The sequence below is a fragment of the Ornithodoros turicata genome, chromosome 1 (assembly GCF_037126465.1).
Source record: "Ornithodoros turicata isolate Travis chromosome 1, ASM3712646v1, whole genome shotgun sequence".
NCBI classification, from domain to species: Eukaryota; Metazoa; Arthropoda; class Arachnida; order Ixodida; family Argasidae; genus Ornithodoros; species Ornithodoros turicata.
Genome location: NC_088201.1, coordinates 86,915,928 through 86,936,505, shown reverse-complemented (window position 1 = coordinate 86,936,505; position 20,578 = coordinate 86,915,928). Strand labels below are relative to the sequence as shown.

General features: G+C 45.6%; 1 protein-coding gene across 1 annotated transcript in view; it reads left to right on the top strand.

Annotated features, from left to right (window-relative positions):
- LOC135378443 (venom metalloproteinase antarease TserMP_A-like) overlaps window positions 1-20,578 on the top strand; it is a 58,025-nt gene that overhangs the window by 21,954 nt on the left and 15,493 nt on the right. Inside the window, exons 7-12 of the mRNA XM_064611485.1 lie at window positions 1,638-1,709; window positions 1,771-1,913; window positions 1,975-2,030; window positions 4,430-4,538; window positions 4,588-4,755; window positions 15,735-15,876. Coding sequence (XP_064467555.1) covers window positions 1,638-1,709; window positions 1,771-1,913; window positions 1,975-2,030; window positions 4,430-4,538; window positions 4,588-4,755; window positions 15,735-15,876 — 690 coding nt within the window. The remainder of the gene's footprint in view (window positions 1-1,637; window positions 1,710-1,770; window positions 1,914-1,974; window positions 2,031-4,429; window positions 4,539-4,587; window positions 4,756-15,734; window positions 15,877-20,578) is intronic.

Below are 20,578 nucleotides of genomic sequence, written 5' to 3'. Positions count from 1 at the left end.
GATTACGATCACAAGAGTAATATATCCGTGGCTTCTGTGCAATCTCAGAATTCACCGTAGCAGAAAGCAAGCGATGGCGGCGGTATTGTGGCGCCACCTGTTAGCCACTGAACCAACTGCGCGGTGAAAACGGTCGAACAGGCTGCACACTGTCGAGAAGCACGGGGTTTTCGCTGTACAAGCGCAGTTAATTTCGGGCTGCACCACTCGTTCTTCCCGTGGTGTCCGCGGTCCCAAAAAATCGTGGTTGTGTCGTGGACAGCCTTCAATCCCTCCGTTTCAGACATCACGTAGCCCGAGAACGCATGGCGTCTCCGAAGCGGTAACAGACGATTCGGCCTGCGCGATGTTGCTCACCTCGATCATGTGATCCCAGGTCCAATGAGGAGCGTCCTCACCACTTGCGTCACATAGTGACGCGCGTGGTGGCGCTCGTCACGTGCCTATCGTGAAGGCGAAGGAGGGTGTTTCGCGCACGGGAGGTTCGGGGAGCTATTGCAGGCGTCCCAATTTCGCTACGGTTGCACTAATTGTGGGAAAACGGTTTTCGGCCGCCTAACATTCCATACTGACCAAAAACAGAAACAAAGTTGTCGGCCTCTAGACTGCTCCTTTAACGTCGTCAAGCCAACATCACATCGCCTGCCTAAACCTGTTATGTTTATCAAGGCATGGCTCTTGAGGCGCGAGGTAACACTGTTACTTCTTCGGCTACGCATTTATAATCTCTTTTATATCTTTCACTGAAAGATGTACATGCAGTGTGACCGTGCCGTGTTTCTACCACATGTTGCGAGCATGTAATTAGTGCTGCGTCCAATGAAACAGAACGCGGAGTTACCCCAAAGGGCAACACGACTTCTGGCGGATTCGACTCGTCGAGTTTTAGCGCCCGTTCCTGCTCCGCGGCGGAGAAAGCATGTTCACTACTCGGTTCGGATTGGACTCACGTGTTTCACTGGTCGCTTCAGATCAACTTCTTGGGTTTTCCTCAGACGCTTTCAGACATATGTCGGCACAGTTCCCTTAGAAGTCGGCCCAGGACGCACATTACCCCAGGGAGTCAGTCGTGACGTTGCCCACCTCTGTGAGGCCGACAACGGCGAGACCTTTCACCACCACCTTGCTCCGCGACGGAGTGCTCCTTCTTGCCCCGCCGAGAAAGTTTCGGCCTGAACTGCAAGGAAAATCATTGTCGTAACTTCCCCATCTTCAAGGCCGAGCAACAGCAAGTACTGGGCAGAGCCGCCGAGTTTGCCGTATGTGGGCGACGATTTCTGTCAGGCTCGTGGCTGGAGAGTGATTGTTGTTTTTGTTATGTCGTGTAATCGACACAATACAAAACATTCGCTGTTCAGATAAGCTTTCTGTTTTTAATTTGCGCTCGTTCAGCAAACAATATTGAGGAGCGTTCCTGTTGCAAAGGTGAGAGAAATCTTCGTGTGACTGGTGATCAGCATGTGAGAAAATAACGAACAATGAGACACACAGGTTGTAAGACACATTCAAATGTTTGAGGAAACGGAACATTTAAAGGACTTGACGCTTCGAGTGCAATAGCAGCGTTAGGAAGAGATGTGTACGAGGCGCATGAAATTGTCAATCATAAACACATTTCTTTCCGTTTGGTGGCATAGGTCAATCTGAGATACGAAACTGTCGAAGATCCAAAAATACGTCTTATATTGGTGGGAGTCGAAGCGAGTCAAGTAGGTGACAAGACACTGCGAGAGGATATCGAGGATTCTCACTGCTGTAAAACTGTTTCAGAGCGAACCCTACATCCAGAATATGCGCACGAAATTTACACTCGAAGGGTCTCTGCACGATGATGCTGTACTGGATGCATTAGAAAAATATGCGCACGACGGATCAATTGCAACATACTTCGACACGTTGTACTTGATGACCGGGTAATGTTGTTATTTGTAATCTTCGAATTTAGCAGTCACAACTGAGCACTCACTGTTCCAGGCGAGACATATTTGCTGTCGGACTCTTCGACGAAAGCATCGAGAAGCGAGCCGCAGGTATTTAAGTTGCTTCACTCTTCTTCTTAGTAAGCATGCTTCTTCTGACTGAACATGAAACCGCTGGTCCGTTCTCTCTGCCCAGTAAGTGCCTCATCATTCCCTGATTTATGATGTGGCAAAAGCATAACGAAGACGACTGTCAAATATTACGCTCTCTGCGAAAGACGCTGCAATCTTCGCTGATATTAGCGACCTCTTCATGACCAATCAGATACAAAAGAACTTCTGCGCTATTGACCTTTCTGAAAGTCACTGCTTTTTCTGTAGTATTATCATTTCAAATATGTACAAGCACATTGTTATGTACCGCATGCAAAGCCGTTAATGATGATAACGCCGAATGCGCTTGAGCGGGGTCACCCCTCGATCATTCTTTTCAACCGTGTTTCTTCGGACTTTGTCTTCGTTGTCACATGCAAACATGCATCGTAGATAGAATGGTGGAGATGCAGGCTACCTGGTGGATAACTCTTTGCTTTGGCCATAAATAAAGCTTTGACCATACAGAATGTGGGCAATTGTATTAGTGTACCTTGCCTGTATCCACCCGGCCTTCAGACACCTCCTGTGCCCTTCTTTCAATTTTACTTTGTCCTCAAATCCATATGCTTCTCTCTCTCTGCCTCCCACGTACCGTCTACATGTTTTCGAAGTTGTTATCGATTAAGCGTCTTGTTGGTTTTGTGCCTTCGTGTTGTGTTTGTTTACTTGTCTTGCCCAGGGGCGGATCCAGGCCCCCCCCCCCCGAGACATACCTCTACCCCCCATTCCGACAGATTTTCCTGCCGCACGGCGAATTTTCCTGCTACATAGCGACCCCCCCCGTCTACTCTGTTTTTTTCAGTGCCCCCCCCCCCCCCGAGGATCTTCCCTGGCTCCGCCCCTGGTCTTGCCCGTCGCACAGGCCTGTCTATCATGAAACATGCGTCATCCTTCATCAGATCTACACACCATGTCTGTGACTTCGTATAGCCGTTAAGGCGGGGTCCCATAGCCTCGATTTGGGCAGCAGCAGTAGAGCAACAGCAGCGGAGCAGCAGAGCTGCAGCGACACGAGCGGTCCCATAGCACTGGGCGAGAGCAGCAGCGCTGCCGAGCTGCAGAAATTCCCTGCTGCTCTCGTATCTGAATTTTTGGTTGCTGTGCTGCCCTGTTGCTCTGCAGCCTGAGCAGCCGGTCCCGAAAGCCAATCAGGAGGCTGGTTGGTATTGTTTTCGTTCGACGGTGTTTAGGGTAAGTATGGCGGTGAGTGACGGCAGAAGGTTTGTGTCTGGTTGTTCTGTGATTTGTTTCTGAAGACCTGGATACGCTTGTGATTGCCAGTAGTTTGGAGCGAGTGTTCAATCATCGGGACTGCGTAAAGTGCGCTTTCAGGACATAATTCAGTTCATAAAGTTCAATAAAATGTTCAACCGAACTTACGTGATACATATGTTGTGTACCAGTTGTAACATGTTCGCTTATTTTCTGGAAAGTACTTCAAAACCCGTGACCTGATAACGTACAAGCAAATTACTTTCACGTCCATGCCGTGTGAAAACCATACCGACCACATTTCTTGTGGTCGGTATTCCAAGACATTGCTAGGTGGTTGTAAATGAAACTGACCCTTCAAAAGGGTTAGATGGAGATAGACAACGTTCAGACAACAAGAAATGGTTCGATAGAGATAGATAATGAACCCATTCCTTGTGAAAACAGGCAGAAAGTGAATACTAAAAGAAGGGTCCTTTGTTTTCGTTAGACAATTTTATTTCACTAAGAGCAACGTACGCATTTGACAGTCACCGTAAATCAAAATATCGAATACTATAGTAACGAGGCAATATTTATACGACAAAATCCCGTAGAAGAATCTCCACGCAACACAGCAAGGACTGTTCTGCACAGGAGTAGGACGAACCTACGTTGAATGTCACGAAACTGACTACACATCAACGTGACAGTCAATCAGGTAATACGAGGCTCAGACCACCAAACGCATCTCAAAGTTCACTTATGAGCTCCAAATCCACAATGTATCTCTCACACAAACGCCTTTCACCTAGGATTGCGTTCCTAGGTGTGTGCACTAAAAGGTTTAGCCGCTCCGTACGCCTTTGGAATGTGCGAAATGTAAACAATGCCACAGTTGCCAACACGTTTTGTGTTTCCTAAGCCGGTACTGCCGCTAATTCAAAAGGAAGCTATGGGATGCCTCCAACAGCAGAGCAGCGGCAGCAGAAAGCTGCTCTGCTGCCATGTTGTCGTGTTGCTGCTGCCGCACCGCTGCTGCTTTGCTGCTGCTGCTCGCATAAAGCTATGGGACCCGGCCCTTATTCTTTCTGGAGCGCGTAAAAAGAGAAAGCACGTGTTGCCAAGGGCTAGAAGGTTCACGCATAACGACAATATTGTAGGAATTGCAAACCTCGGCGGCTTGTGCACGAAGGAAAACGTGGCGGCAGGAGAAGACATACCGGGTTCCTTCGACGGTACCTTCACCGTTACGCATGAACTTGCACACCTGTGAGTACTCCAGATGTATTGCGAAGGAGACTTCATTCCACTGTTTTAGTCTAGGAGCGGTGCATGATGGAAGCGGTCCGTCCTTGCGTATTCGAGGACACCAAGGATCTCAACGGTGCCCCTGGAACGAGGGATACATAATGAGCTACAAGGACACCGGGGAGAATCATTTCAAGTTTTCCGAGTGCTCCAAAGAGCAGTTTAGAGTACTCTTCAGGTAGGTTTCTATGTCATAGGATGCGATATGTAACTGTTGCTGCGGGGACACTTTTTACTTGAACGGCAGTGTAATTCTGCACTTTCTGTTCAGCACACATGCAGAATCACGACCTCGATCAAGTTCGGGATCGGCGGGTCACGCAATAAAACGTCACACCTTTTTCGAGCGCGTTAAAATAGGTATTGAGTTTACTATTCCACAATCATTGTATCCTCGTTTAAGCTGCATAACACGCATGCATCATCGATAGCTACTGCGGAACAAAGACACTATTTCGTTATGGTCGTTGGGCGATATCACACCTCACAGAAACTCAGAAAAGTACCGGGGTTGGTAGATGGGGGTGAACAACCCCCCCACCAACAATCCTTCGCCAACAATCCTTGCGGTTACCGTGGTATGCAGCGAGCATCCCAAAGAAAGCTACCGAGGGATGCTCGCATGTTGTCTGTGGTGGGTTGTTCTGTTGGACTACTCAAATCTCCGGAAAAGAGGGTCTACAAACCCCCTCCCTCTCCCGTGCCACCATCATCTCTACATTCCTTCTTTCACCCATCCCGCTTCTCCATCCCTAGGCGCACCTAGGCGCCACTACCGAGCAGGCTGACAACACCTTCCCCCGACATCATTCCCTCTCCCCCAGAAAAGTACCTATTGATAATGTTGACTATTGACAGACTGCATGCGTACCATAATGCAATGACACACTATAATAGGGTGATTTCACGCAGATTCATGCAGATTGGTCCGGTCGACCTCTCCGATTTTTTTGCTACCAATATATATTGAAGCCTAGTGCTTATGGGGTACATTGCTGTACATTGCAGAGGAAATAGCTTAAAATATCTTATAACTGTTTTTTTTAATAATCTTCAAGGATGGTGATTTCGTGCACTGCGCTTCCTCACAACTTTCAGGCCTTGTATCTTCGTAACCATTCATCCCATGCCGTTTTTTTTTTTTTTTTTTCACATTCACTACATATCTACGGTTCTACAGCTTGATCTTTCTTTCAGATTCTCGGTTTCGCAATTAGCTACATAGAAAATCGCAAAGTTGAGTCGTTTGCTAAAACTCGCTCTTTTTCGGCGCGTAACTGCTTTTCTGCAAATAGAAGAAAGTAATGGGAGCAACCATCATTCTGTTCGCCTTGAAACCTTCTTCCCATTCGTATAAAACACGCTGTTGGAAAATCTTGGACAGAGTTCCTAACGCGCATTTATGGAGGGGTGGTGAGACGTAAACGAGCATATTAGGTAGCATGTTTTTTTTTTTTTTCATATTTTCTTGCTCGTGACGTAGATTATGTTCCTCACACATGTTGTTCATGACAAGTTCATATGGCGAACTGAAACAAAAAATCACTTTAGAAGTGGCTGAAGCTCATTGTGGGGGTTTTCCCCTCACCCTTCCGGTGGCAGGTTCGTGACGAGCGCCATCGATGGCAGACAGCGGACTTTCTTTCGTTCCTTCGTGTTTCGTGGCTTCATGTTACATTTGAGATAGTCAAGATCTGGTGGTTTATTACGATTACGAAAGAAAGTGCAACTATCAATGTACAAGGACAGGAATTACGCTCGGTAGGTCGCCTGCATATGCGACGAAATCTTCCCTGCATAATAGCGAAAGCAGTGGCGGCACAAAAAGTCGGAATCGCTCGCCTGCTTGCTTGGAGGTAACGCTTTTCTTAGGTTACATAAGCGCAACTGGCACACCCCTTTGCTGCTATTGCCATACGCGCAGCAATTCGTTTTCGGTGCTTATTCTCGAAGTCCGCACACAAGAGAAGGTCAGCGCTATGGGCTTTGCGCATTGTGAGCCTACGCCCTTAGAAAGCAGCACTGATGTTGATGTAATTTACAGAAACCTGAGGCGCTCGAAATCCATATTACGGATCATTACCCTGTATCTGCTGAAATGCAATATCGCGAGTGCTTAAAACAAGCGATAATTGAAAGCTGTAATGCCGTACGTTTTATAGACCATGTTCAACACACTATCTGGGATCCTATTTACAATTGTCCATCTGCCGATGAAGCCTACCAGCTCTTTTTATAAAACGTAACTTCTGCTTTAGATGCTAGTAGTTCGGAATCTTCGTGAAGGAACAAATACCTCGGGCCTGGGGCCCCATGGGTTACATCCGGTATCTTAAGGAGTATTAAAAAGAAACACAACCCAGGAAAAAAGTACAAAAAAGAAACATCCTTTTAATTTAACTATCAAACCAAGGTATATTTTATACTCGAGGTGTTTGTCCAGGGTTAGGGGAAGGTGGGGCAAGATGAGACAGAAATTTGCACTTGAACATGTAATTTTTATTTTTCGTGCTAAAAAAGGGAACTAGCCAGAGGCATATTCTCAGGGGTCTAGAGCTTCTGACCTGTAAATGCAGAACATCCGTAGACGGTCTAAAATAATCATAGAACAAGATATTAAAAAATGCAGATTGCGTTATCTTCCCCAACTCTCGGGGCAAGACGAGGCATTGCATGAGGCAAGACGAGGCATTGCATGAGGCAAGACGAGGCATTGCGTGGGGCAAGACGAGGCATTGCGTGGGGCAAGACGAGACACGCCGTCGTAATGAGCTACACAAGTTAGTTTTTGTATTCCAAGCGGACAAAGTAAAGCCTGTGGGACCCTACACAACCCCCTTGAGCTCACCGCCCACATAATGTACAATAACACCACACAGAACCCAGCTATTTTGCTTAAACGGCCTTTGCAAGCAACGCATCCCCAGTGAGTGTCGCTGGTCGCTCGCTTTTGTCGAGCGCTTCTGCTTTGCTGGAAATATCCCAGGAAACAGGAAAATTTGCTGGAAAATCCTAGACGATATGCAAAAAGAAATGTCTCTGAGGAACAAGCTTAAAGAGAACTAATAGTTGACTTATCCGTTTATAAATTATATTAAATTTAAATTACATTAAATTGTCGCGTCTTGAACCGTGCATATCATCGGATGCATTAATTTTTCTGTTCAACACCGGATAACCAAGAGTGCCCATATTTTGACGAATATATATCTAGACGAATGAATAAAGAACTAGGATGTGAACTTACATTGACAGAATCAGGGCCGTATTCCAAAACCACCCGCGACTTCACCCTCAGGGCGCCCGTAGCCCAGGGTCCCTTGAGGGCGAACATCCCCTCAGGGCAGCATGCGTTTCTCAAACGTAAACATACCCGCCCTCAGCGAAGGGCTGGCCGTCGGGAGGCTCGAAGGGGATTCGGCCCGATTCCTCGTAGAACGAAGCAGAATCGCATGCGCAGGACCGTGCTTCATTTCCGCTTCCGACGGCTGTCGTCTGCTACTTTGGTATCTCCTGTTCTGTTCGCGTTTGACTTGCAAACTTCTTGTGTGGCGGGCTACTTCATGTCAGTATTGTGTTGAGATGTTGTACAACCGTTGGATATTGCGGATATGATATGTACACATCTCAGCATCGTCTTCTGATGTGTGTGCGTGTGTTGTACTAAACGGCCAGATTGTAACAATCACTGAATCGGCGGACAAGGGAAGCCAGGATTGTCCGTGCCCCTCCTGATGTTCAGTGTAGTCTGTAGTGTTCATACACACACAACTTACCTTTTTTTGAATTCATATTCGTCGCACCGCACAAGGTAGTTTCCCCAGTCCCGAATTCGTCGCACCGTCACTACGGCAATAACACCGTGAGGGTATAACGCTTGAATCGTACGACGCGATCCACAAATGCACATGTCCTCCATGTTTGTTTCGAGGCGAGTGTCCCTCAGGGAGCGTACAGTGAGCTCGCGAGCTCACTTGGCTGGCGCGTTCCCTTGGGGCGCCCCTTCCAGATACGGGCGCTTTGGGAAACAAAATTCTCCTCCCTCAGGGCTAGAGGTTACATAGGGAGCCCTCAGGGTTGGTTGGGAATGCGGGGGTCAGCCTGCGAAACGCTGCTGCACAGATAATGAGAAAAAGGAGCACAGAAAATCGCGCCCCTTTGACGGGTCTCCACATTCCTGGCAGAAGTAACTGATTTTTTTTGTCTTCGACGCATACACCAATCCGGACAATTATCACGTGCAATAAAGCGCACATGCAGAGCCACATATGGGTGAAGTTTCAAGCACATGGAGCTAAGCGCCTCTGAGACAGGCGGCGTCAAGCAAAAAATGTAGCGTCTCGCACCGTCTCTCATCTTGCCCCACCTTACCCTATATACCGCTCAAAACTCCCGATCGAAAAATCCATCAGAGCCAATCCTAATGGAACCATTAGGCTAATAGGCCTATCGTAATTTCGGACATCTCCAATAGGACTAACGGTTTAGCGGTTTGATGGGATCATTAGGGTCTAATGGCCTGATGGGAGGTCCACACAAGTAAAAAATAAAAATGTGTTTCTTTCTGTCTTTTTCCAACCCCTGTCATGACAGAATTTATTTTTTCTTGCTTTGATTCTGTCTTTTGTTTTTAAGACTTTTCAAAATATGCAGTGCGCGCCGCATTTCAAGAAGTGAACAGAAAAATAAAAAATAAAATAAAATAAACGCTTTCCAGAATACAAGGACCGAAACCTCACTTAGGATGGCAGTGTCCATTTCCTTTGATGCATTGGCATCTAAATAGAAGTGGATGCAGATAGCACGTATACTATCCTTATAGCTTGTCTTTCGTGATTTGGCGAATCCGATAGCCCTCTTTGCTACGGCGATTGAACAGAAGTGGTGAGGTGACGAAATTTATTTAATTTACTCACACACGCAACATCGAAGTAAGGAATGGCTTGGGGTATTAACTCAAGACTACGACAGCGTCAGTGTTTCTTACTAATTTTGGTTTAGACATTCTGTAGATCCATCGAGAATCGGTCTCCTTCAGTGCCACCGCGCGTTCTTTCTCTCTCGCAACACTCCATTCCATTAGAGAATTCCGTCAAGACTAGGAATTTTTTTTTGAAACTGCCGACACGCGACATCCTGTGGATATACAGAAAGCGACGTCCACCTCTTCTTCCAGTCGTTTTATGGATGCTTATGGTATTCGCGCATGGCACGTGGCCTTTTATGGAAAATTTTTAAAAATTGGGCTGTTCGGTATTCCATACTTTAAAAGCGCTAAATAACCCCGTGCTGGGAAACAAACAAAAGGAAGACACAACACACAGCACAGACTGACGAACAAGATTTTTATTGACAGACCTGTCTCTTCGATAACCTGAGCCAACAACGCCCTCTTTTGCAAGGTTACCCTCTTACACTGTGTCTAGTGCCTCTTTTCGAAAGTACAGGACGTAGGATTTGCTAAAAGGACGGACTTCTGATAAGTATTGTGCTTTCGAAAAGATAAAGTTACTAGGCAGGCTTGAGGGTGTAAAAGAGTAGCCTTTCAGAAAAGGGCGTTGCAGGCTCAGGTTATTTAAGAAGCAGGTCTGTCAATTAAAATATTGTTCGTCAGTCTGTACTGTGTGTTGTGTCGTCCTTTTGTTTGTTTCCCAGCACGTTTTTTTTATCTCTGTTAATACCTTTTATAGGCTGCGAGCGTCGCGCGATGCTCAATCGTCTTTACACGCTGGAGCGTTCGCAGCTTGAGTCTCTGAGAGCTGATCAGTTTTAGGGAAGTTTTATGGGGGTCACATATCACGAACGACTGCGTCTTGAAGAAATATTAGAATATTCTGAGTCGTAATGAGTATGACGGCATAAAAAATGTGTAGCCTGAATGTCGGAGTTTTCTCGGCCTGTCAGGAGAATGTGAGCTCCCATATTGAATAATGGAAGCACGCCGGCTACAGCGTTGCTCATTTTTTATAACTGCTAGAACTTTCGACACAAGGAAACACTAACGGACAGGACTAGGACAGGACGCATGTTCAGTGTTAGCTTTGGCAGTTCTGTCCTTTACGGCGTCCTGCATGGAGTGTTTTGGCGGTTACATGCTATTCCACATCTCTGATGTGCCGTTAGGGGCTCCTAATCTACAATGAGGCTCCACCTGTTCGACAGCAAAGCCTCGTTGACGTACCATTAAGTTCTCCTGTGGGACCACTAAGCTCACCTGATGGGCAGTAAGATACCCTTTGTTGGGCCGTCAGGGGCCCCGTGGTACCATCAGGCCTTTTTGTGGGGCCATTCGGCCCACCTGATGGGCTCTGGGACAGCATTTGTCGGACCGCTAACAGTTCTGTTGGACCACTAGGAGTTGTTAATGTGCCAACAAGCTGTTTTGATGGTCCATCGAAATATTCTAATGGACCGTTAGAATTTCTGATGGAGTCTTGATGGATTTTTCGATCGGGCGGGATTATTATCATTCCCAGATCACATCATACACAGATATCAAAGACAAGTGGAAAGTTGTCAACAAATTCTTATGTCGTCACAACAAGCCGAAACAAACAGATCAGATTTTTTATAACGGTATCTGTTTATACAACCGTCTCGATACTGCTGCTGCCTTTAGTGACTACTTTTCGTCTGTTACCAATCGCTCACCTGATATTCTAACTCCTTCTACACTGCCTCGACAGTCCTAGTCTGTCGTTTTACGACTCACATCACTATCGGAAGTGTTAACCATCATATCTTCCTTGCGCAACACCAGATTAAAACTTGTTAAAAATTATATATCTGCCCCTGTATCACATATCGTTAACTTGTCATTTAAAGGAGGAAAATTTCCAACAGCACTTAAAAGGGTCATTATTGTACCAATCCACAAGAAAGGTAGTCTTTCAGAGAGCAATTACGAACCCATTTCTATTCTCCCGGCCCTCAGCAAAATCTTAGAAAGGTTGCTATATAATACGATAATCAATTATATAGACAGATTTCACATACTATGTGCAACCCAATTTGGTTTTCGCAGCGGATGATTGACAGAGACAGCTTTACTGACTTTCAGTGAACGAATAAAACAATCACTAGACGGGTGGAATTGTTCTTTCCTTATTCGTTGATTTCTCGAAGGCTCTTGACCGCGTAAATCACAGGATCCTTTTACATAAGTTACATATAGCTATGAAATAACTGGTCCTGCTCTTAGGCTTATCGAAAGTTATTTATGTATCCGGATACACATCGTTAAATATCAATATATTTTTTAACCTCCTGTACTTACAAATGTCGGGGTTCGCCAGGGTTCAATATTAGGTCCACTTTTCCTTTCATTGCACATCAATGATCTTGCCAAATCAGTTGTAAATTCTGACGTATTTCTTTGAGTAGACGGCACCATATTTTTTTTATTGATGCGTATACGCTACACCGCCTTACGGCATTACAGTAGCGGGGAACAATAACCAATTGACATCGGTAAGCACAAACACCTGTAACACACTATGCGAACACAGCAGACCGACCTCTCCGGTCAGCACTCAAGACGATTCCACTCGCCTATCGTTTTCGGGAAAAACGAGTAAAGAAAAACATCTGTTCTGCACCTATATGGCGGCATTTTCTTGTAGTGATGGGATCTTGGAGAAATATACAGAGGGGGTTTCAGATATCTTTCCTTCCTTATGCCCGTCTTATCATTTACGATATTTTCTAAAAGTTCCAATCTAAGTTTCCTTCTTCGGTTTGTTAAGTCTTCCCAACCTAGCCTTGACTTTAAATCACTTACACTAACAATAGATCCCATACAACTAAACACCTTGCTACAAATATTGCTTTTAACTGGCAAAACTATGAATGAATTGTCACTCAAACTACAGCTCGATATTAACAGATTAATTGACGAGTGCACTAATAATAAACGAAGCATAAATGCAGGCAACACAGTGTCTATGATATTTGATGCACCCAATCGAGAGGTAACCCCACCGACAGACTTACCTCTGGAACGCAAACCTATAACATATCAGGATGAAGTTTGATTCCTTGGATTGATACTTTTGATACTTCATCGGATTTGTCTCTCACATTAAACATATCAGTAAAAAATGAAATATGGAATTAGTGCTCTGACATGAAGTCGACACCAGTCGAGCCTCTGCAAATTCAATCGCTCTGCTCGTATTCCAGTCAAAACCAAGGGTGAGATGTCTAAGTTTAATTAGATTATTAAGAAAATGAGAAAAAAAACACTGAATTGATGAATTGCTTGGTGTATCAACTCTGCATCAAGGTAAGGTTTGAGTTTCTTACTTGTTTTGGCATGAGGGAACATGAAGACTCAGTGTACACGCCATTCACATTCCATGACAATGTTAAACATTTTAGAATCAGGCAAAACAACCCTAAACCATTGCACCCTTATTACACCCTAAACACACCAATGTAGATATGCACCCAATTCACGCCCATCTATGAGAGGGTCAGCCACGAAGGGGTGTAATATGAGTGTGATCTGGGTGTATAATGCAAGATACACCCTTCTTACACTAACATACGTGTAAAAAAGTTTAGTGCGTACCAGAGCTGGGATGAGTGGTATATTAAATACACCAAAACTATAACTAACTATGGCAAATTTTCATTTACATTTACTCATGAACAACATATACCTGTTTAAAAAATCACTTAGACGTCACTTACTTACCGCAGATGTATGTGCGTAAATTTCTAGCCATGACGTGGTTATCCCTTTCAATACTCGATTATAAAATACATCTCACACAAAACACATAGCCACTTTACGTCTTGTCTAATAATGTTTGTGTGTTACGTCAGTAACTTTGTTATTTTTATTATTATTTGTATAGTGTATTGTTTATAATAAGGATGTTGTTTGTAATGTGATGGTTTGTGTATAATGGTGTGTGTATAATGTAATGTTGTTTAAACATAATCGTGTGTCACGTCTGTGACTTTTTTATAGTTATTAGGATTCATTTGAATAATATTGGCTGTTGTGAACATGACTCTGTGAAATGCATTTATTATTGTGTGATATCATTGTTGGGAGGAGCCTTCAACCGGGATCTCTTCCCTCTGGCTCCTCCTCATATTGATTATATTTACACCATAGCAACCTGAATAAATTTAATTTGAATTTGAAAGGAAGACAGCGGGCTGCACTGACCGAGGTGCCAGAGGGAGAAATATTTATATATTGAGATTTATTTTGGGATAACGGGTGACGAGTGTACAACCAAATTATAAGGAATGATAATGATGTGTCACCCGGCTTATGTATATATATGTATGGTACAGAACCTTATCTTATCGTATGAGAATGTTATGCGTCCAAGGATGACGTATATACAGGTATCACATGCCGAAACATGCACCTGGGGCAGGTCATGAAAAAGACATAACTAATGGTGCGACGCGGCATTTTACTACTCGCTATTTTCCTCCTCCTTTCCTCCTTTCTTTTTTCTTAATAAACATATCCCCTCCCCCCCTACTTCCTATTGCTTAATTGTGTTTTGGATGAACTGGCTCATAAGAACTTTCTGAAGTGTAACCTCTGAATTATTTCTTGTGGTTACAAAAAATTGGGTTGAAAAAGAAAACGCCGCCACCATAGGACACATCTCGCTATCAAACGCGCGCGCATCTGTGAGCCGTTCACCGTGTCAACAGGGTGAGCATCTTCCACCGGGAGGTGCAGCTGCCTTTGATATCGTGGCGGAGATGATGGCGGCAAAGTTGGACTTGGGGGGGGGGGGGAGGGGGGGGGCTCGGCTTTTTCCGGTTGCAGGTCAGGTTATGAAAGGCTGCACAAGCTTTCACATGACTGATCGTTCATCCTTGTGCTGGAGTCGCATATCGAGGCACTAAGAGCGCATCTTCCATACGCCGGAAGCCCGTTCACCGGTACTGAAACGGTTTTGATGTGGACTGCTTGGTACCTGCATCAAACAAATGAACTTAAATTAACATTCTAATTTGTTTTATTTCCGTTTTTTTAAGCAAATGCTGTTGTATCAGGCTTTGGTCCTGGTGCCTTTGGCAGATAAAAAAGGGACATAAATATGGTAACAAAAGATTCCAAACTATCTTTGCTCGTCTGGATTTGCAAGTGGTGTCAGAAGGTAGGATGTGGAAGCACACCCTGGGCATCCCTAAGGAGCACGCCATGCACTCGCTGATGCTCATAGAGGGCCCGTGTACGACTGTAGTGGCATATTTGACTCTAGCGCGAACCAAGCCACCTCGCTACAACGCCGTAAAACTGCGGAATTTCGAGTGAGCTATAATGAACGGTGCAGCGGAAAATGCCACGGTCGCGCATGGACTGGTAGCCCTTTTGGAACGAGAAGGCAATTGAGAGAGTAACGCACTAGATCATCAAGAGGGGAATTGCGTGTGACATCAGGAAAAAGCGACAAGAATAGCGAAGTACCTGGGACACGCGTGGAGAAGTGGTCATCCTGATCGTTCTCGGTTCTTTGGCACTACAACATCAAATCAATAGGGATCGAAAGGGCGCTGTTTCCTTTACACCCAAAACGCACAGACGCAGGATCCACATCGCGCAATAGTGATTAGGCAACAATTGCGATCGTCCTCAGGTGCGGACAAAGCGAGTCTAGGCGACAGAGATCAACAACGCAGACACTTGCCCCGCGTTCGCGAACATGATTACACACTTCCAGGAGGGTTGGCACAGGCACAGTGGCTTCCTTTCACTTCTTCGTCTTCTGTCTACTCGCACTGCCGGTTCCAGGCTGGCAAGAAGGTGGTGATGGCAGCGGCCCGAACGAAGAAAACAACATGGACAAACGCTGAAACAGCTGAAATAGCATTTGCATTAATGTGAATAATTTCAAGTAGACATCCTGGACCAATGTTTTCTTTTAATTTGAAACTTCAGTGGGTATTGTGCAAAGCTTTCACCATATGACGTCAAATGAAAACCTGGATCACGAACGTGGAGTGCGGACGGCGCAGCGTGTCCAGCGGGATTGCGCCGTCCAGAATTGCGGGTCGATCCAGATAGTGTGCGACAGTGGGTTTGGGTACTAGACGACACGATAATGGCGCTCAACTTAACAAGCAAAGAAAAATAAATAATAAAATAAACGCCGCGTTTTGACTTTATATTTGCAGACAAACGAATCAAAGTTGCTTCGATGTAGTATCGAAGCAAGTGTTCAACAACCTGAAGCTTGGTTTCGCTGGTTTTTACACTAAGGCATCCACTTACTGCACGCTGGCATTTCCTGAAAAACCAGGAATCTACCCTGCAGAAGTAAGTAAATTTTTAAGTTTAAGCTTAATTATCTACAGGGTGTCTTTTTTTTCTATACAGATTTTTCATACAAAAAACAATAAGGGATAGACATCCTGTTTTCACTTGTATTATCTCTGGACCGGCGGACGTTCTTGGCCATCTGTTGCTCAACCGTGGAATGACTAATTACCTAAAAATTAACTTTTTAATGATAAAAGCAACGAAGCTGTCTCAGTGGGAACATCTGTTCTTTTCGGTCATCTGATATCGTAGCCGTTTTCAGAACAGAAATTCGTTCGGTAGGTCGTCCGCAAAACATTCGTGAAGGAACACAATTTTTCTTTATTTTGTTCATTGCGCATCTTCGGAGACGCGTCTTTCCTTCACCCCAATGTGAGAGGGTGATGGAGCACAGTGCCGCCTCATGCGTCGAAGATGAGCTTTAACTTACGGAAACAAAACAAAAACACATGTATCCGATGACGCTATCGGAACTGCCCATATCTTGGGTTGCATTTTCTGTTTTCTTTTAATCGTTTCCCAGGACGCAAGAGGCGACAGTGTCCTCTTTCACCCTCTCACATTGGGGGTGAAGGAAAGACGGGTCTCCGAATATGCGCAATGAACAAAATAAAGAAAAAAAGGTGTTCCTTCACGAATTTTTTGCGGACGGTCTACCGAACGGATTTTTGTTCTGAAAACGGCTACGATATCAGGTGACTGAAATGAACAGATGTTCTAATCGGGACAACTTCGTAGCTTTTATAATTAAAAAGTTAATTCACGATTATTACGTAATTAGTCATTCGACGGTTGAGCAACAGATGGCCAAGAACGTCCGCCGGCCCAGAGATCATAGAAGTGCAAAGAGGATGTCTATAGCCCTTATAGCTTTTTTAATGAAAAATCTGTATCGAAAAAAAGAAAGACACCCTGTATAGCGATAATGCAGTAGCTTGCCTTTTACACTCTTTAGCTGCATGTGCGCGAACGATGGGAAGTTATGCAGGGACCGAGTCCCCCAATAGCTCGATGTATGGTATTGAATTTTGATAGCTTTCAGCCGTCGGTGTTTGTTTGTACCATCCCCGGAAGTCAACAAAATTTAGAAATATAAACTGAACGGTGTTCCCGAGGGAATGAGATAACAAACAAGGAAGAAAAAAAGAAAAAGATGAATGAAAAGGAATCTGCAGTTTCTGAGAGTTCAAGTTTCGCATTGCCGAAAGGGCACCGAGGTCTTCGTTTAGTCACAATATGGGGTTTGTGGTGCTAATAAGATTCCGACGCCGAGCGGTGCTAAAGTCTGAAACGCATGGAGCGTTTTCCCAACGATTTCACGAGGCGCCTGGCGTGCGTGTGACCTGGGAAAAACCAGTTTTCCAACGCGCGCGGAGTCTTCGCTGGAGTTTGTCGCCTACAGATATTCGTGCGCGTCGGGGCACGTTCTCCAAGCAGTGGACAGAGCGATGTTCGCCATGAAGGAGACCATGTTGCGTATGAGTATTTCGCATGAATTTTTGAGACACTCTCCACCATACTAAATTTACTTTCTACATTTGAACGATACCTGGAACGAATAAGCGCAGAAAACGTAGAAACAATTCGTTTGAGACACAATCGGCACATTCTAACAAACGCTCGTGGTCGACGATAATAAGGAGTCGTTTTCGTATGAACGAAACGACCGATTCGAGTGTCGCGCATGCGCACTACGAATCGCTGAACGAGTCGCGAGGAGCGCGGTTTCGTATGAACGACCCACTCCCGCGAGTCGTTACGTTTTATTCGGCGAGCACGACCGATTGACATCTCGAAGCAAGATTGCGGCTGTTGTTTACAGTAGCGAGTAGCGGAGCTGCAGTGGGTGCGCGAGATGTTTACTGGTGCCGACGATGTTCGAGCGTATATACTCTGCGGTAAGTTGTTGAATGTAACGACGTATTCATTACAGCGTTTCACACGCATCGGCAGCGGTTGTGGTGTGAGAACATGTAGTCCGTGTCAGAAAGTTTGTGTGTATCTGCAAGGCGCGTTACAGCTATGCAGAGTGCTCGTCCCCGTGTCGTTCCCTGTTTGGTTTAACTATTCAGAGAGGCTCGTACACGGATGATTAACCCTTTTCAAAGCAAAACTGCCTCTAAGATCATCGTGATTCATCAACGTGAGGTCGAGTCTCCCAACTCCCGCAAAGGGAAAGCCTGAAAGTGCACTGCGATATGTCATATTTACTGCAAGAAAAGATGCCAATGATCCAGTTGTTACTCAAGTCCATCTGGAATACATTTGGAGATGAACGATTCTTCCGATTTGCTAAAAGCTTCTGTAGTTCGCTTCCCATTCGCTTCTCGAATCGGCAGAATTGGTCATTTGGTTCGGGCATAATTGACTCGGTAAAACTCCCTAATAATAATGATAATACTTCGTGATTTTACGTCGCGACACAAATACGATCTGTGGTCGACGAATATGCCAACATTGGTGCGTATCACTCGCTCTGTACGCGTCTAATGCGCTTCCGGAGGTCGTTTCGCGGGCGTCTCTTACGACGCGTACGAGGCCACGGTGTGCACGCAACGGTTTGACACTGAGAAAACGCGCAGGAAAAATCTTGGATGTAGTGCCCATACGCAGACCGACCTCCTTTCCTAACCTTTTCCCTCTTCTCTCCTCTGGTTTGGGTTTGTCGTCTTCAATTGTCCCGCCGTCAGCTTCGCCTGTCGTCCTTCTGCGGTTGCTAAGTAACGTACGTGTTGCCCCAAAGCAGAGGGAAAAAAGCGATGCCAGTTTATAGAGCAAATTTATTTGTCTTCATGAAAGTAGTATAGAGATAGACTGCATAATATTCGAGCGGCATAAGAACCGAGCGGCATAAGAAACGAGCGCTATAACGACATCTTTTTCTAATCCAAGATGGCCGATTCTAAGCCAACACAATCCAGTTCTAAGCCAACACAAGCCAAATTCAAAGCCATCTGAATCGCCGCCATTAGCTCCGCCCACTTCACGCTGATTGGCCCATTCTAAGCCTACCGATGGCTGGCCCTGATTGGTCCACGCTAAGCCTACTGAACGGTGATTGGCTTACCTGAATTTGTCGCTCCTAAGCAGCTTCAGACAAGACACACGACAATTGTTGATTTCAACCTTTATTTGGTACAACAGCCTCCCGGTCCAGCTGCATCAGAGAGATCATTGGTCCATAATTCTATGTGGACATCTCTCACGCTCACTCAGCTCCCTCGGTAGATTCCAACTGTTATTGGTTCATCTGACTGCACGTGGCCGCTCAGCCAGCTCCTTATTGTTTCTAGTTGGTCACAGCTCCCTCATAGGCTCCAACCCCGATTGGTCCATCTAACAGCAAGTGGTCACTGCTATTGATCCATTGAACTGCAAGCCACTCATTGGTCACTCACACTCATCTCTAGACGAGATAAATTTAACTGTGGGAGATTGTAACTTTTACCATAGGATAACTTTAGCGGTGGCTGGTAGGCTCCAACTGCTATTGGCCCGTGCTAACCGCATGCCTCCACCCTGCTGCTCATTGGTTCACAACGCGCATGCTCTGACGGCGCCGAAGAAGGTTCCCTACACATTTAATAGAAATTATGCTATTGGTCCAGCTGCGTCATAGGGCACGGCTTGGTTCTGCTGTGGCTGGCCCTGATTGGTCCATGCTACTTACTTCGTGGCACAACTCTTTAATGGCTCCACCCACTTCGCATTGATTGGTCCATTTTAAGCCTACTGACTTCTAAGCCAGTCCACGCTAAGCCTACTGATCACTTCACCAGCGCTCTGGTTGGCCGCTACCAATTGGCCCTCGTTCTTAGTCCACCGACACCAGATGGCACAACTCTTCACCAGCTCTGCATATTTCATGCTGATTGGTCCATTCTAAGCCTACTGACTTCTAAGCCGAACCACGCTAAGCCTACTGATTGTCCCTTCACACCAAAGCCTACCGATGTCTGGCCCTGATTGGTCCACGTTAAGCCTACTGAACAGTGATTGGCTAGCCTGTCGCTCCTAAACCACAATGCAGCAGCTTCAGACAAGACACACGACAATTGTTGATTTCACCCTTTATTTGGTACATATGGTCATCTCTTGCGCTCATTGGTCACTCAGCTCCCTCGATAGACACCATATGGCTCATCTAACTGCAAGTGCTCATTGGCCCATCCGACTACAAGCCTCTCATTGGTCACTTATGTCTAGAGCTCCCTAACAAGCTCCAACTGCTATCGACCCATGCCTCCATCCGCGGCCGCTCAATGGTTCACAATGAAACTTTTTCACATGCTCTGCCCTACACAGACAAGAGGTGGTGCCGCTTGTCTTTGCAAAGATGGACAGCTGCCACTGCATTGGTGACTCATTTCTATCCAACTGGGTCATAGTTCTAGAGAGCCAGCGTTCTGAACAGCTTACATGCCGCCACCTGTTCACATAGACGCAGTTGGAAATGGGGAAAAACATTTTTTTCAGGGTACACATCTCAAAACACGCTCTAAACAAGTAAAGTTGGCTTCCCCCGGTTGCATGCCTGCGTTAGGTGAAGGCCGTCCCATCTGGCTGCTCACTGGTTCACAATGAAACTTTTTCACATGCTCTGCCCTACACATACAAGAGATGGCGTCGCTTGTCTTTGCAAAGATGGACAGCTGCCATTGCATTGGTGACTCATTTCTATCCAACTGGTTCAAGAGAG